The sequence below is a fragment of the Chrysemys picta genome, chromosome 5, assembly GCF_011386835.1.
Source record: "Chrysemys picta bellii isolate R12L10 chromosome 5, ASM1138683v2, whole genome shotgun sequence".
Classification (NCBI taxonomy): domain Eukaryota; kingdom Metazoa; phylum Chordata; order Testudines; family Emydidae; genus Chrysemys; species Chrysemys picta.
Window position 1 is genome coordinate 90,268,604 of NC_088795.1, and position 18,010 is coordinate 90,286,613.

The following is an 18,010-nucleotide window of genomic DNA, read 5'->3' on the forward strand; positions in this document are numbered from 1 at the left end:
AGAATAAATTAGTGTGACCCTTGCTCCTACACAGAATTCCATGTTAATGCAGTGGACTCCACATGGATGAAGTGGTTTGTATTAAGGGATCCCAAAGCAGAATCAGGGCCTGTATCACATGGATCAACAGTCAGCTGCTGTTTGACCTGCAGATAAGACAGTTCGAAGAACTCCTTTGAATGGATAACAATCTACACCTGTAAAATTCCATCCAAGATAATCTTCCTTTTCTTACAAACATCCTTTCACACCACTCAGATCGTTAGCAGTTCTGTTCAGCACTTTGATGATGGATATTATTGTATCATGAATCTGTTTGGCTTTTTGCTGTATTTGAGAATCGCCTGAGATATTACAGCTTACTGTGTGTTTGTAGGCCTGCAGTTTTCCATAACCTGTAAGAGCATAAATATCTTTTTGTGTGTGACACATGCTTTTTTTTTTTTTAACATTGCTCAGGCAACACCAACATTTCTCAGACGATTTGGAGATCAACTTATTAAGTCAACTGTGTTGTCTGCCAGTACTTCACTCCGTGTCTTAGCCCTCGGTGGAGAAGCATTTCCTGCACTGAATGTCTTGAGAAGCTGGAAGGGCAGGGAAAACAAAACACATGTTTTTAATCTCTATGGCATTACAGAAGTATCAAGCTGGGCCACATGCTACAGGATTCCTGAAGAAGTTCTTAGCTCTGATATTCGGTGAGAAATTTCACTGTTTTGCTAGCTGCTTTGGCACACACAAAGTTTGCAGTTGTTAGTGATCAAGTATTAAGGGCCCAACATTGCAAGCCCTTTGCAGGCAGAATCCCTATTCACTTGGCTGGAAGTTGCATATGTGGAAGGATAACTGCTGATGAACATAGGTTTAGAAATAGTAGTGGTGCTTGGCTTTATCCATTTCAAAATGTTATGTTTTCACAGTGGTTTCTTGCAAAATTATTGTAAAAAGTTGACCTGAAAATCCAATAATAGATGTAGTAACGATACTTAGCGCACATATGCTTTTTCATTCACTTCAAAGTGCCCTGCTAAGCAGAGAAGCATTATCTCCATTTTATAGATGGGGAAACTGAGGCGCATAGGAGTTAAGGGTTCTATTATTTCACCCATCCTCACATTATGGCATACCTTACTGTTCAGCAGATAGTTCCTTTGAAATTATTCTATGAGTAAGGGCAGCAGAAATTGATCCTAAGTGATTTTTCTGAAGTAACTCAGGGTATGTCTACACTGCAGTTAAAAACCTGCAGCAGGCCTGTGCCAGCTCACTGAAGAAGAGCTGAGAATAGAACCTGGTCTCCTGTTTCACATACTAGTGCACTATACACTGAGTCACATGGTTTCCTCAGTAATGAGAAGGCTGTTTATGCTGGAAGAAATTTAACAGAGGTTATGTTAACTTCATATATATAGGAACAGGTGAGTCTAGTTACAGTACAGAACCTAGCAGTAAAATTAAGTAAATACTATAATTAGCTTCCATCCTCTCCTCAGCACATGACATATGATGCATTGCTAATGGCTTTCTTGGTCTCTTTGGCATTATACTTTAACCATTCTGTCAATGCTTTCTACTAATTTCATATAATTCCTGGTGTTTGTGGTCAGGGAACTTATTAATTATAGAGGGTTTAGAAATTCTCATAGGAGCTGTGGAAATGTGTAGACACTGCATGATGCTCCTGACCCTCAGAAGTTTTCATTTTGCTTTCTGAAATATGTAGCCATGGTCACACTTTCAAATTAACTACCCTGTATTTCCCCTCCGTGGTCCCTTGAGGGTATCTGCTTAAGGTTTCCAGCTCTCAGCTATTACCTGTCTTGGATGCAGCCCTGAGTCTTTCCTTTGTGATTGGGATTTTAAGTCTGCACAGATCCATGCCTTACACTATGATATCTCCAGCAAGCCAGTCTGCCTAAAGACAAGTGCCTGTGCATTCCTCTCTTTCTGAGGGCTCTGAACAGTGTGCTGCCAGCAGTTACAAATTACCACACAGCTTTGTCTTAATAAGCACATTAAGGTAAAAGTATTACAGAGAAAACATAATAAAAACAATCAACAGATTTAAACACACACTAAACATATCAGAAAACATGTCAGTCTCATGGGGCCTTAGTCGGTGCAAGTCTTTCTATGCTTTCTGCAAGGTCCTGTCTTTGTTAGATCAGAAAGAAGGCCCTGTGTCCGTTCAAGGTCATCCATTTATACCAAAAGCCCTTTCTTTGTCTTCTAGTGCCTGGAAAACCCATCTTAAACCAGTATAAACAAACCCACTGCAAGGGTTGGTAACTAGCTTGTGGTGTTTAATCTTAGTGGCACACCTTAATTACCCCCCCCACTGTTTTTAATTCCTATAGGAGTGGTGGTAATCCTCCTCCCTGGAATAGAACACAATCAGACATATTAAATTCATAAATTTAATATAATGGCCCCCCAAAATGGGGTAGCACACCCATTGCCTGGCATCCTTAGTTACATGTGTAACCTGTGCTAGATGTGTTTTATGAAGTTTGCTGAATACAAACCAGCATCTTCTTTTGCACAAATGATATCTCTTGTTAATCTGATATTGATGTAAGTGGATCCCCAATAACACATGATGATTGGTCATAAAGTGCCAATACTCCCAGTGAAATCAGTAAAGAGCTGTCTTCAAAATCTGCTGTTGCAATATGGCTTTTTATTAGGCAGTTATTTATATAAAAATAAATTGTCTCATTTGTGAAAAGGAAATCAGAACTTCTGTAAACAAATTTGCTCATATTTCTGTTGCCTACTTGGGGTTCTAGTCTGAAGAAATTTACAACTGGGAGCAGAAATCATCTGGCGGTTTCTCTTGGAAGTCCAGCTGCCAACATTTCCCCAATGGCTGAACTTCCAAGTGAAATGCTGTTTTTTCTTTCAGCTTGGCTGCTGCGCTCCAGAGGTAGCTGTGCTGCTTTTAATTTCTACTTACAAAGGTGCCAGTAAATTGGTAATATTTATAACTTCTTCGGGTTCTTGGGCCTCACTATGCTCACTATGTGCCACTGGTGGTGCAAAAGGAATGAAAAATCGATCTCCTTTGCTGGTGATTCCCCTGGCATGGAGACTTCTAAGCTGCAACAGAGCTGGTATAGACTTCTCCTGCACCATCCCCAGCAGCCCCCATTGTTGGGGGCATGGTTGGAGCACACTGTGCTCTGAGTGATGAATGGCTCCTTGGGCAGATAGTCAACCAATGTAAATTAATGCTAGGTACCAGCAGAATACCTGCCCTAAGATCAGAGAGCTGCAGCTGACTCCCTAGGCTTCCTCCTTTCTATGTGGAGTCCTTGTGGCACCTTAGAGACTAACAAATTATTTGGGCATAAGCTTTCGTGGGCTAAAACCCACTTCATCAGATGCATGGAGTGGAAAATACAGTAGGGTATAAATACATAGCATATGAAAAGATGGGAGTTGCCTTACCAAGTGGGAGATCAATGCTAACGAGCCAATTCAATTAAGGTGGAAGTGCCCTTCTCAACAGTTGACAAGAAGGGAAGAAAAATCACTTTTGTAGTGCTAATGAGTTCAGTGTAATCAAGGTGGCCCATTACAAACAGGTGAGAGTATCAGCATGGGGAAATTAGTTGTTGTTTTTTTTTTTTTAGTGACCCATCCACTCGCAGTCTGTATTCAGGCCTAATTTGATGGTGTCCAGTTTGCAAATTAATTCCAGTTCTGCAGTTTCTCATTGGAGTCTGTTTCTGAACTTTTTTGTTGTTGAAGAATTTCCACTTTTAAGTCTGTTTATTGAGTGTCCAGGGATATTCAATTATTTGTTCTCCTACTGGTTTTTGAATGTTATAATTCTTGATGTCAGAGTTGTGTCCATTTATTCTTTTGCTTAGAAACTGTCCAGTTTAGCCAGTGTACATGGCAGAGGGGCAGTGCTGGCACATGATGGCATATATCACATTGCAGGTGAACGAACCCCTGATGGTGTGGCTGATGTGGTTAGGTCCTATGATGGTGTCCCTTGAATAGATATGCGGACAGAGTTGGCACCAGGGTTTGGTTCCTGGGTTAGTGTTTTTGTTGTGTGGTGAGTATTTGCTTCAGGTTGGGGGGCTGTCCATAAGCAAGGACTGGCCTGTCTCCCAAGGTCTCTGAGAGTGAGGGATCGTCCTTCAGGATAGGTTGTAGATCCTTGATGATGCGCTGAAGAGGTTTTAGTTGGGGGCTGTAGGTGACGGCTAGTGGCGTTCTGTTACTTTGTTCTTTGTTGGTCCTGGCCTGTAGTAGGTGACTTCTGGGTACCCTTCTAGCTCTGTCAATCTGTTTCTTCACTTCAGCAGGTGGGTATTTAAGAATGCTTGATAGAGATCCTGTAGGTGTTTGTCTCTGTCTGAGGGATTGGAGCAAATGCAGTTGTATCTTAGACCTTGGCTATAGACAATGGATCGTGTGATGTGGTCTGGATGAAAGCTGGAGGCATGTAGGTAAGTATAGCGGTCAGTAGGTTTCCGGTATAGGGTGCCAGTCCTCGCTTACAGAGAGCACCCCCCAACCTGAAGCAAATACTATGGGTGTGGGGGAAGTGTCCTTTGTTGTTGCTTTGTAGTGTATATAGAAGACTTGGATTTTTTTTTAATAAGATTATTTTTCTTGTTTTTACTTTAGGACTATAAAGTCTTGTCATCTTTGTTTTTGCTGGTGGTCTTTCAGTTCCAAGCGTGGGAGAGTTGACTCTTTGTTAAAGAGGTCTTTTTCCCATCTGCTTGTAACACATGTGTCAACTTTGAACCCACCCAGCGATTTGCAAATTGCTGCAATAGAGTGGAATAGGAAAGAAGGGGGAGGTTATTATTGGGGGCAAAGGTGCACTTCAGAGTGCTTCTTTTCCAGTTAATCAGCAAGAGGTAGGGAATTCATTGGTGGACCAGTCTTGCAGATCGGAAATTGTAATGAGTTGCCACAGCCCAAATAGTGGGAGTTGGTGGAGGAACTGCTAAGAGAGGAGCATGATGAGGAGGAAGCTGGATGGGGCCCCACACATCTCTCTTCACATGGGTTATATCTATACTGCAGTTCAGTTTATGCTTCCCAGCATGGGTACACTGACATGCACTAGCTCTGCTTGAGCTGATGCACTAAAAATAGGAGTGTAGCCTGGGGTAGCATGTTCGCAACTGCAGTGTATACATACCCACAGACCTCTGCAGTGTCTATGGTCGGCCTGCATTTTGAATTTTTTGTTTTCTCTGCTATCTGAAGGAAAAGATTTTTACTTTTAATTTTTTTTAAATGTTTAGATTTGATTCCCCTGTACCACTGGGATCACCACTGCTTGGAACAACAGTTGAAGTCAGAGATGCCACTGGTTCTGCAGTTCTAGACGGAGAGGGACAAGTTTTCATAGGTTATCTTATATTTATTTCTCTTAATTGATTAGTTTCAAAAAAATCTTCATGTTTTAATCTCTGTGCATTTTGTTTTCTAAAGTGCCATTGCCTGTATAACAAAACACTCTGAAATACAGAAGTGAAATCTGGTGTTTTCTCTAGCAATGTACTTTTTAAATTGTATACAGTATTTAAACAGTTTACTGGGCTGGATACTGATTTTTGTGATAAAACCCTGTCAAAGTTCTTTAAGGGCTGTCAGAATTATTGTTTCATACATTTAGATATTAAAATCTAAAAGCCACTGCTTGTATCTTTTCAATTTAAAACTACCTTCAGTAGTGTCATATGCTCTTCAGTGGCGAAAGAATCAATCTATTCTCCATAGGCCATCTGTGCCAGCACAGTTGGTGGATGTAAACCCTCCGAGCAAGACATGGGTGGCTGATCCTTCTCAATTAGAAACTGCCCAGGGAATAAAAATTCCATAAACCCTAAGAAGACTGCATCACAACATTCAGAGAAATGGTTCAGGCTCTTTCATTACAACCTGAAACAGGATGGGACATGTAGATTAGCCGATACCACCTTGATGGGGGCCACATATCTAGCAATATAGGCTGACTTTGAGAAATCAGCTTAACAGGCAAGAAATTATCATTATTTTATACACAAAACCAGTTTATTTTAATGACTTGTTTTCTGCTTCCATTTGGCTCAGTATAAATAGAAGTTATTTAACTGCATCAGTTAAATTAATTGTAGGATACAGTCCCACTGATACTTCTGCTTTCAGAAGTTTAGTTCCAAACGTTAGTGTCTTATATATGCCAAATGTTAACAGCTCTTTGCCAAGTTATTTTAATACTTGTAACATTCTGAAGTATGAGGTAGGCCCTTCATAATTTTGTAATTCTAAGCTATAATATTACATCCTTTTGCACAGGTGGTAAAGAACGAATCTGCTTCCTTGATGATGAAGTAACTGTCCCTTTGAACACAATGAGAGAAACAGGGGACTTTGTGAGAGTGAAGGATGCAGAGATGTTTTTCTTAGGACGGAAGGACAATCAGATTAAACGTCATAGCAAACGTCTTAATATTGAATATGTACAGCAGGTAATGTGATGTGTAATGCTCGGAGCTTATGCAATGTGGAACATTATGGACAGATAGCTACAGTGACTTGTTCATCAGCAAAAAAGTGCAAGAGTTAATATAATTGAATCAAACTTTGGGTGTAGATTTTTCAAAGTGCTCAGCATCCCAACAGCTCCCATTGTTCTTAAGCATGCTGCCAGATGCTGAGCTCTTTTGAAAATCTGGCCTAAATTGTTTGTAGTTTATTTTATGCAAACTAAATCTCAAAACTGTGTAGAGAATTTGACAACTGAAGAATACTAACGTGTGTCATTGAAAAGTGTAGTGTAGTAGTTTAGAGCACAAGGGTGGCATCAAGACTCTTAGATTCTGTTCCTAGTTTAAGTGGCCTGGGAAAGTCATGTAACCCTTCTTTATTTCAGTTTGCCCATCTGTAAATGGGTACAATAAATCCCTACCTCAGGCAAGTGCTCTGAGGATTGATTAATATTTCTAAAGCACTGAGACCCTTGGGCAAAAAAGACTATATGAGTACCAAATGTTGATTACAATTAGATCTGTAATGAGTCAAATATCAGCAGAGAGAGAGATTAACAGATGTTGACAAAGGAGAAGAAGGGATATGAGGTATGGAAAAAGGAGGAGGATCAAATCCAAGCTGTCTTGTTAGCAGGCACAACTCAGTTGCAATCAGTGTTATTGCATCAGGGCTGTGTTTGGCTAGGAAAGTCAATGAGGCAGAGAGATGTACAGTATTGTTAATTAATGCTAATGCTTGATAGCAATGATCCAGGTTCTTCTCCCTACTGTGAGCAGTGGAAATGACTCTGGAAACATCCTTCTGTAGAGCTAGGATTGTAACTGCACTGAATGCACAAATAGCTCCTTACTGTCCCATAGGGCATTGTATTTCTGTCAAAATTAATGTTGTATCTCTGGGGACAAGGGGATGTTTGTGGTTGAATGAAGATATGCTTTAGTTACTCTTGTTTTTCATAAGGTGATCAGAGATATGTGTCTACAGAAAATGTTTTAAAATTTGTTTAGACTTGGTCTAATAAGGTGAAGCGTAGAAAAATGAAATGATTGGACCAAAGTCTTCCCTTAGTTACCACTGGTGCAATTTCATTGCATTCAGTTGGATGATACAAATGTAAGTGAAGGCAAAATTTGGCCCACTGAGTCCATTTCTTAATCTTTTCAGTAGGAGCCATTTCTGTCTAACTCAGAATGCTCATCCTCAAGGATGTTCCAAACTGTGCCCCCAGTTCACATCATCACATCAGTGCATCTGATGTTAGGTATCTGACTTAAACACATACAATGACATTCATATTCAAGGATGACATTTTATCTTTAGTCTAATCCAGGGATAGTCAATAGACGGACCATAGTCCAAATCTGGACCACAAGACACTTTTCAGTGGACTGTGGGGACAGAGGCGATGCGTGGGTGGGGCATGTGGGGTCACATGCCCCCCCCCCATTTCTCCTGATGCCTCTGATGGGTACAGTGCTCCCCCTGGCAGTGGTGCTCTCCGTGTGTCCGTATTTCGCATGGAGGGAGCAAAGCAGCTGGCTGAGCTCCTCCCACCCCCAATGGGGCTGCTTCACCTTCCTTGCTGCTGGAGTCCCAGTGTTGCTGCTGCCTGCTTTGCAGACTATCCACTGAGGTGAGTCAGGGGTAGAAAGTAGAGGCAACGCGTGGGACTCCAACAGCAGGGAAGGTGAAACAGTCCCATGGTTGGGGGAGAGGAGGAGCTCAGCCAGCCACCCTGCTTCCTCCGTGTGGTGCATGGACACACGGAGAGTGATGCTGGTAGGGGAAGTGCTACCTCCTCGCTTCTGGGCGTCCCAATAAATGGGGCGGGGGGTGTAACCCCCAGAACCTTCATATGTCTCTCCTCCCTCCCGCCCCCCGCCATAGCTATATGTCGCCTCTGCGTGCAGGCTGAAGCTGAGCTGGGGTTGGAGCCATGCGGAGCTTGTGCTCCAAGCGGTCCCTGGAGCCCACTGCTCCACCCCCATGTTCCCCACCCCCAAAGCTGACCTTGTGCCCCCAGCTTCGTGCCTCCATCCCGGAGCCTGCCCACCCACTCCCACCTCATATCCCCAGAGCCCACCCACCCCGGTCTCGTGCCCCCTGCCCCAGAGCATTTCTCAGAGCCCCCACCCTGGCCTAAGGTCCTTTCCAGGCCCAGTTCTTTGGGGCCAGTCCCCGGAGCCCTCTCCAGCCCTTCCCCCCTACCCGCTGTCCCAATCGGCCTCTCCCTCCCCAGTCCACCTCCAGTCACCCACCTCTGCCACATCCCAGGCTCCCCCCACGTTCCCAGGGCTACTATCTGGAGTCTCCTTGGTCCTTCCCACTATCTGGAGCCTCTTTCCTGCCCCTCTGCTATCCCAGCCCCCAAAGGCGCATCACACCGCTAACTGGATCATAGTTCAGCAACTTCACCTGCTTGGGTCTAAGCTCAAAAGTACTCTCACACATTCACACCCTGCTTTGCTGCCTAAATCCTAGCCCATACCTATTCCTCTCCCCTGCCACTTGGCTCGATTGAGGGCATGAAGGAATGTTGGGGGGGAGGGTGCAAGGAGCAATGCCAGGTGCCTCAGTCTAGCTCCATGTGTCCCATTTTCAATTAAGGGAAATAAGGTCACCTAACTCTCTGGGCAGGGAGCTGGCAGGCAATCAGGCAGCTTGGGGGGCAAAGGGGGGGCAATTGGGAATTAGGGGAGGGAAGCTGGGTTGGGGTCTGGACCTTGACTATATGTTGACCAAGAAATTTGGACCTTGACAAAAAATAGACTACCCTGGTCTAAACCTTTGGGTCTAGCTAAATCAATATATACTGAATAGTTTATGTAAGGTCACTGTTAAATGGGCTAAGCTTTAACTTTGAAATTCTTAAGGGGATTTGGATGACTCAAGTGATGGATAAAATCCAAATCAGGTAGGGTAACAAAAGTTGTTCAGATTTGATTGGTGTACAGTGATCAATTGGTGGTGTCAGCCCTGTTCCTAGAGGGGAGGTGTTCCCAGGATAAAACTGAGATTACATTTGGCCCCTTTGTCGGCAGTCTCAGCAGAAATGCCAACCATAGAATGAATATGGAGAGTGAATTTTGTTCCCACTCCTGTATGTGCCTCTTCCAGGTCGTTCCTCAAGTTCAGTGGTGTGGGTCACTGAGAAGTTTGTACTGCTGCTGCCTATGCTGTGGTTGCACTGTGGGATTAGATACATTCATTCTTCAGTGCTGTCATTCTGACACTTTTCATGAGAGCTAAATCCTTATTTAAATTAAACAAAAATAAAAACAAGGGGCGGGCAAGGGGGATTTCATGATGTTTGTGAAGCAACAAATTCAGTAGCTGCCAGTGTCAAAAAATAATCTTCACAATAATTCCTAATTTATTGGTTGTGTTTTTTTTACCCTGCACGTCAGCACAAATAAGGCTAATGTTCTTGTATTGCAGGCTGCTGAAGGTCTTTGTCATGTGGAAGCCTGTGCAGTGACATGGTATCGACAGGAAAAGTTAATCTTGTTTGTTGTACCTAAAGACAACTTAGCAAGAGACACTCTTAAGGAACTCCAGAAACATCTCCCAACCTACGCAATCCCTGATGAACTTGTGCTGATAGAAACTTTGCCTTTCACATTGCATGGTAAATGTTTGACAAGTGCTCTTCAGTGCAGATGCTGCTGTGTGCCTTTTCTGTTTTGTTTAGAAGCTACATTTGTTGTCTCTTCTTCTTCACTGAAACTAGACCCCAAAACAGTAGTAGCTGGTTCATGCACTATTACTTATTTTATTGCATTGTGCTCTGATGTGACCCATGGTATTAAGCCATCACCATAAGCTAGAGCTATGTTCTGAAGCAAATCTGTCTGGCTCTCATTTGTTTTCCATTGCATTCCTCTGTAGTGTTTATTTGACATCCTTAGACTCTCTGGAATTGAATAATAGTAGTTAAAAGCATTTTAAGTTTGAAAATACACACACATGTATTTGTTTGACCTGCTTTTGCTTCCATTGAAGTCAGTGCAACTGCTTTCAGTTGGGACAGGATGAGGCACTATATGTGGGTGGGTGTCGTATGATACATTTTCAAAGTCCTGCTCCCTTTTATGTGGGTGCAGTTGATTGCTGGTGTAAAAAAAATGAGTGCAATTTTGCCCACAAAGAAATCTAGACTGAGACCTAGATGAACATGTAGCCTATAACAACAATTTGAAAATACAAAGTCTAAAATGCAGTGAAAAAAAGCTTGTGCTTTTTATTTTGTTTGAAGGCAAAATTGATGTTTCTGAGCTGCGCAAGATTTACAGTAACCATCTAAATTCCAGAAGGCATGACAGTAAGCTGAGCGGAGCAGAGGAATTGTGGGAAAGATTGCAGTATTTATGGAAGGTAGTATTTTAAGCTGCCTTTTTATCATTGCCAGTGGATCATTATACATGTGTCAGGAATTAAACGGTTTTAATAAGTGTGACTAATGCAACCAGAATATTTTTGCTGCATGTACATTGTGTACTGTAGCTCCAGCCGTTCATTTAGTACTTAAATACAGTTTCTCTGTAACAGCCAGGAGGGAGCCTTTCCCCCCCACCCCCCATAAGCTGAAGTTGCAAACTGTAATGGGCTAAGCTGTTAGTGTATGTAGGGTGAATTACAGCCACATAATCTGTCATCAGTTTCAGAATACTTCTTCCCATGCCAAGCAAGAAAGCCATAAGGGAGGCCAGTAACTGCAGAATCTGAATCGAGCATAAAATTAGCACTGCTGAAATTGACACTTTCCCCCACGACTTGATCAGCCAGCATTTCTCAAAGAGCACCAAAAAGAGCAAATACAATCCTGCAAGGTGCTGAATTCTTTCAGTCCCTGTTGATTTCAGTGGGGGTCTGAGGCACTGACAGGCTCAGGCCCTACTTCCCTGTGGCACTGGGACATTGTTCACCTCACAAACTCTGTTCTTCGCTTCTTCTCTAGTCTCTCCTGAGTCTTCCAGATGATTCACCAAGCATTTCCAAAGATTCACTGTTTCTGTACAGTGGTGGAGATTCCTTGAAGTCACTACGGTTTCATGATGAGATTGAGAATTTGGCAGGCAAGGCCATTCCTGGACTCCTGGAAGTTATTCTCAGCAGCTCCATTGCTGAGGTTTACCGACATGTTCTTAAAGCTGTATTCCCAAGTGAGGACCAAATAATGAATCATAACACTGTGAAAAGAAAACTGAATGAAAGCAGTGGAGGGGAATTCCATGGAGAACACACAAAACCAAAATCTAGAAGGTACTTTAATGCTGCTGCAGGATTGATTGCATTTATTGCACTAAACCGAGGAAATCGGATGTCGTCGATGACTTCCCCTGAGTCTCTTATGAGACCATATAATGCAGGACAGGCAGGAACAGAGTTAAGACAACAAGCATCTTGTTCATCTGGTGTAACTTCTAATTCAATGAAATATGAAGTGACAGAGAATAAATCTGAAAAGAGCAGAAGCCGTCCAAAAATTGCAAGCAAGACAAATGAAACAGGTACTCATTCTGTAGAACAAGCTCCTTCAGAAATGCCTGAGAAGCTGATATTACATGTAAGATGGAAGTCAAATATGGGCAAATGTGTAGATGCCTCCCCATTAGTTATAATACCAGCCACGGATGATTTATCAGCAACTGTATACGTTGGGTCTCATTCTCACACAATGCAGGCAATTGATTTACACTCAGGAAAAATCAAGTGGGAGAGAATCCTTGGAGATCGTATTGAATCCTCTGCATGTGCGTCTAAGTGTGGAAACTTCATTATTGTTGGTATGTATTTTAAATGGTTTTCCTTTTTCTTAAATTGTAACCAGATTACACAGCAGCTTATTCAATGTCAAGCAATATGTAGCTGGCATCTCTACTTCCACTAACCCGTGTTCTGTGTCTGTCTAAAATTAAACTGCAGTAAATGGGAACAAAAGAGAAAAGCAGTCTCAATGCCACTATTGAGGGTGGCTGGGCCCTTTAAAGCGAAGTGGATTCCAATTCACTTGTGACAAGTGTAGCTCATCTCCTCAGGGGAGGAGGATGAGTAATAATGAGTGAAGTCATGTAACAGATGGGTCAGGTGGCTGAATCAGGCCTAAGGTAGATAAAGCAAGAGACCTAGAGAGAGAAAGTGGGTGTTTGCAGATTCCTCAGGCAGAAAGAAGGCTCCTGTAGGGCCCTGAGTCAGCAGAGGAGGTCTGTCTGTTGGTCTCTTCCAATCTAGAAAGGAATAATATTGAGAAAAGGAGCAACCATTTGAGGGGAGCTGATCCAAGGTCACAGCTGATAGGAATAAGCACAGCTCCAAGGAGGGGAACTGTGAGGCCCCTCTGTTAGGAGAGGAAAACTTTGGAAACCTAGAGAGACAGATCCGCAGGTGGGAGGAACTGGGCTCAGCTGGGAACTGGGTAGAGGAGCCTGTTTTGTGTTTGAACTCTGAAAGGAATTTTAAAGAGAGGATGGACACTCAGGGAGGAGGGGCTGGTCCCACCTTGAAACTGGGGTGAAGATTCTGTAAGTTTGAGTTCTATTTTGAATGACCCTGTGCAGGACTTAATACACTGGACCATGGGAAGGGAATATCTAAACAGTATGGACTTTTTAAGGGCCCCTCAGCAGCCATGCCAGATCCTGAGCAGGTGTTCAGGAGGCAGTAACCCTATCACAACCATAAAAAATATTAGCAGGGCAACTTATTTAAAGTATTGCAATCAAGAAGGAGTATTATGTATTAATGGATTTATTCTTCTTTTCTTAACTGTACTGTACTAGTACATTGATAATCAATAGGTAAACGTTCCTTTGAAGAATTTAGTTAGAACATAATAATTGAACTGCTTAGAAAAGCATGGGATGATATTTTTTAAAAATGTCTTTAAGGTAAGCTTTAAAAATTAAGAGGTAGTGCAACCCACCCACCCCCTGGGTGTGATGTTCTGTCCCATCTAGTGGCACTAAGACCACTTAAAGAGAGATTAATGAGTCTGCTCTATAGCCTTAGTTAAGAGCCATCTGTAAGCTCCAGAGGTCCCAGGTTCAATCCTGCCTGCCGACGACTGTGGTCTGTCGGTGTTACCGTAGAACTTAGTGTATGATACTTCAGAAAGTTAAATCTAGTGCAAAATAATCTTTTTTTTTTTAAAAAAAGCTTTTTTGGGTACTCTGAGCAAAGGTCACTTATACAAGATATTGGCAAATGCACTTTCCACTGCATTGGTATATGCTGTCTGAATTTTAAAGCAGTTTGTTTTTGGCATGTCAAAATGGCCATAATTGCCTCATAAAGGATTAATGTGTCACCTGTAACTGACCTCCCCATGAAAAATCAGGAGGGTTTTTGTCATCTGCTCAGATGAAAAGAGAGTAATTAAATACTCACTAATGTTATCTATGTGGTGCATGCACACCTGATATGTCTAACGTGTTAAATAGTACAAAGCTTGGATCCTTTGCCTTTTGACTTGACATAAGACAGTGGTGACCAAAGTTTTGGCTGATATTTTGATTGCTGTTGAGCTTGCAGGTAACAAAATTGTGCTGATGTTTTATTATGCCCTAACGTCTCTTGAACTAGAGTCTGGATTTTATTAAACAAAATGGAGGCTCTTTATTATACCCCTCAGTCTCTTTATTGCCAGATGCACTGTTGTTGTTGCCATGTTGGTCCCAGGATATTAAAGAGACAAGGTGGGTGAGGTAATATCTTTTATTGGACCAACTTCTGTTGGTGAGAGAGGCAAGCTTTATGTTTATTGCCAGAAACATAAATGAGAATAAAAGTAATTTCATTAATATGCACAAACTTTTCACTTCCCTTGTCCATATTCAGTAGCTCACCCGTCCTCCAACAAACTTCACAGTAATAGCACAGTAAAAATAGGCATAGCTTTAAAATGACTCAGAAGAAGAGCATTGAGCGCTTAATGTCAAATGCACTTGTGAGGTTTTATTTTCAGCAAGAAGCTTGAATGCAGAAAGTGCTGGGAAATATGTTAGCTCGTGAGTCAATCTATCACCTCCAATCTTTTGATCAGCAATGACGCAGTTAAAACGCTAATCCAAATATCATTACCTGTTTTTTTTTGTTTTTTTTTTTCTATTGCACTTTATTTTATCCAGGCTGCTATAATGGTTTTGTGTATGTACTCAGAAGCGATAATGGGGAAATACACTGTATCTTTACCGCAGAAGATGCTGTGAAAAGCTCTGCAGTTGTGCATCCTTCCACTGGACTAGTCTACATTGGATCGCATGACCAGCATATATATGCTTTGGATATTTATGTAAGAAGTCACCCTGACTAACTTTATGTACATCAAAAGTAAAACATCTGACCCTCTTGAACCATATCTATGGTAATACCAGCTTAAGCTCCATCAGTGTTGGCAATTTTGGGAGCCCTAATGTAAACAGACTGCCAACTGCTTTCATTTAAGCCTTGAGTTAATTAGGCCTGCTTGGAGTAGGGTTAAATGACCGTGATTAAAAGTACTGTTGGCAGTCTGTGGTCTCCCTACATTACACTCCCAGCACTGCCAATGCCAATTCCGAACTATATGGCAAATTACCCTCTATCACTAGTACGGAACTGTGTGGTTAGGGCAAATCTAAAACCTGTACTCCCAGTGCAGGCAACTTGTAATAAACCCACAATGGGTTGAGAGAAGGAAAGTGATGTGGGTGTGTATTACGTATTTCTTAGCTGAGTTTCCAATATTTAGCTCTGTGAAAGAAGAAACTGCCCTGAGCAATATGGGTTTCTTTGATTGCTGGCAAATTATAATCTTCACTTAAGTAGTATTTTCCAAGTAAACTTGCTGTTGATAAAACTTTGACGTCCGAGTCCTTGCAAATAACATAATGAACTTTAACTCTCAGTTATCAGATTGTATAGCTTTTTATATACTTTTTCTTGGATTGACAGAAGGAGGAACGTGTCTGGAAGCTGCACTGTGAAGGTGGAGCTGTGTTTTCATCTCCATATCTAAGTATCTTGCCAGATCACCTATATATTGCTACACTAGGAGGACTTTTATTGGCTGTAAATCCAGTATGTACCTTCCTTGCTATCTCTGGGCCAGATCTTGAACCCTTATTCAGCCAAAACATGCTCTGAAGTCAGTAGAAGTTTTGCTTCAGTAAGCACTGCAAGGTCATACTTTCTAATAACAATCTTTTTCATCCAGGGATCTCACTGCATTTCAAAAGAGAGCAGTATTATCTTGATTTTACAGATGGGGAATCTGAGGTGCAGAGAGACGAAGACTTAAATTCACACAAGGACTCTGTGAACCTCCTAACTTGGAGGTGCTCTACCTCCCAGTGGGATTCTCAGTCCCAAGTTAGTTGCCCAGGTTCCCTACACAATGTGTGGGGAGAGTCAGGTGCCTAAGAAAGAGATTCATGGAAGCTAGCGGGGGCTGCTTAACTTAACCAGTAGGAGATGCTGAGGAGAGGCATGTGGCCTGAGCACTGCCTTTCAAAGGTATTTCTGTGTCTAAGGCTTTGACTACATTGGCAAAACTTTTGTCGTTCACAGGTGTTTTAAAAAAACAACAACCACACACCCTCACACACACCCCAAAAGACAAATGTTTTGTCTACGACAAGCACTGATGTGAATAGCACTTTGTTGGCGGGAGTGCTCTCCTGTTGACAACACTAATGCTGCTCATTATGGGTGGGAGTTTTTTGTCGGCAGAAAAGCTCTCTCATGCTGACAAACAGCGGCTACACTGCGCGCTTTTTAGCAGCATGGCTGTAGCTGCACAGCCATGTTGCTAAAAGCTGTTCTAGGTATTAAGTTGGAGTAATCTCTGCAGAGTAGGTCTGCTATTGCTCTGCCGCTTGGGGAACTGAATTATCTTTTCTTGTGGCTATTCCCAGGGCCCAGCCCAGTTACTAGGAAGAAGATTTGCCCAGTAGTTTTGTGCAGCTTTCTACAATCACATTAAATGCCATGTCTTGTGCTTTGTCATTCACAGGATACGGGTAATAAGATCTGGAAAAGTTCCTGTGGAAAACCCCTCTTCTCCTCTCCTCACTGCAATGAGCAGTATGTGTGCATTGGATGTGTGGATGGGAATGTGTACTGTTTTAGCCACTCAGGAGAAAAGGTGAAAAACTATCACTATTAGATTATTCGACTTTCTTACATCACAAACTCTTGCTTTGATTTATCTTTTAGTAATAAATCGCAGTTTTATAAAATTGTTCTGAGGATTTCAGTGGTTAACATATATTAACACTTACACCAGCCAGGTAAAATAAGTATCAGTAGGTACCCATTTTACAGAAAGGTAAATTCTAACAGAGAGAGGTAAAGCAGTTTGCCAAAGGCTATCCAGCAAGTCAGTGGCAGGGTTGGAAATAAAACCCAGAATCCCAGTCTCTCCCCAGCCATCCCTCCATTCCTAATGCAGAGGTAAAAATCCTGAGCATCTCAGCTGAATTCTAACCATTTAATTTGGGAGGGGAGGATGAGAGGGATGTCAGGTGGTGACATTTTTGGTTTGACACTTTTGTTAGCAGATGCCAGGGATACACACAGCAGAGTTGAAAGCAAGAGTTGCTTTCAAGTCCCATCCCTATCTTTCAGATTTGTTTTATAAAGGTACTGACTGGAATTAAGGTTTCACTGACATGCTTATCAAGGTGTCAAACAAAATGCTGGTGTCATGGCAGAGGTACCTGTGTAAGTGTGTGTGTGTGTGTGTGTGTGTCTTGGTCTCATTCTTAGAATCTTGGATGTGATGGTAAGGTTTATTTTCTCAGAGATGTGCAAGATTCTGCATCTCTGGTTTTAAGTTTTGTTGTTGAAACTGTCGTTTGTTTGCCTGGGCACAGCCATAGGGTACTTAACTCACAAGTGTTGTCCATAGTAAAAATTGTCACTGATAAAATCATAGAATCATAGGACTGGAAGGGACCTCGAGAGGTCATTTAGTTCAGTCCCTTGCACTCATGGCAGGACTAAATATTATCTAGACCATGCCTGAGAGGTATTTGTCTAGCCTGCTCTTAAAAAAACTCCAATGATGGAGATTCCACAACCTCCCTAGGCAACTTATTCCAGTGCTTAACCACCCTGACAATCAGGAAGTTTTTCCTAATGTCCAACCTAAACCACCCTTGCTGCAATTGCTTCTTGTTCTATCCTCAGAGGTTAAGAAGAACAATTTTTCTCCCTCCTCCTTGTAACAATCTTTTATGTAGTTGAAAATTGTTATCATGTCCCCTCTCAGTCTTTTCTTCTCCAGACTACACAAACCCAATTTTTTCAATCTTCCCTCATAGGTCATGTTTTCTAGACCTTTAATCATTCTTGTTGCTCTTCTCCGGACTTCCTCCAATTTGTCCACATCTTTCCTGAAATGTGGCACGCAGAACTGGACACTGTACTTCAGTTGAGGCCTAATCAGCATTGAGTAGAATGGAAGAATTACTTCTTGTGTCTTTCTTACATCATGCCTGCTAATACATCCCAGAAT

At 42.1% G+C, this 18,010-nt stretch overlaps 1 protein-coding gene across 20 annotated transcripts in view; it reads left to right on the forward strand.

The window, feature by feature from the left end:
• AASDH (aminoadipate-semialdehyde dehydrogenase) overlaps nucleotides 1-18,010 on the forward strand; it is a 39,671-nt gene that overhangs the window by 18,456 nt on the left and 3,205 nt on the right. For 8 of the 20 annotated variants that reach the window (XM_005299124.4, XM_042841905.2, XM_065596855.1 and 5 more), the window contains 9 exons: nucleotides 460-701; nucleotides 5,283-5,389; nucleotides 6,319-6,491; nucleotides 9,952-10,141; nucleotides 10,769-10,887; nucleotides 11,471-12,299; nucleotides 14,640-14,803; nucleotides 15,445-15,570; nucleotides 16,505-16,636. In XM_005299124.4, coding sequence (XP_005299181.1) covers nucleotides 460-701; nucleotides 5,283-5,389; nucleotides 6,319-6,491; nucleotides 9,952-10,141; nucleotides 10,769-10,887; nucleotides 11,471-12,299; nucleotides 14,640-14,803; nucleotides 15,445-15,570; nucleotides 16,505-16,636 — 2,082 coding nt within the window. Of the gene's footprint in view, nucleotides 1-459; nucleotides 702-2,908; nucleotides 2,964-5,282; nucleotides 5,390-6,318; nucleotides 6,492-9,951; nucleotides 10,142-10,768; nucleotides 10,888-11,470; nucleotides 12,300-14,639; nucleotides 14,804-15,444; nucleotides 15,659-16,504; nucleotides 16,637-18,010 lie in introns of all 20 variants that reach the window. The other 12 variants (XM_042841908.2, XM_065596859.1, XM_065596861.1 and 9 more) reach the window with 7 other exon arrangements.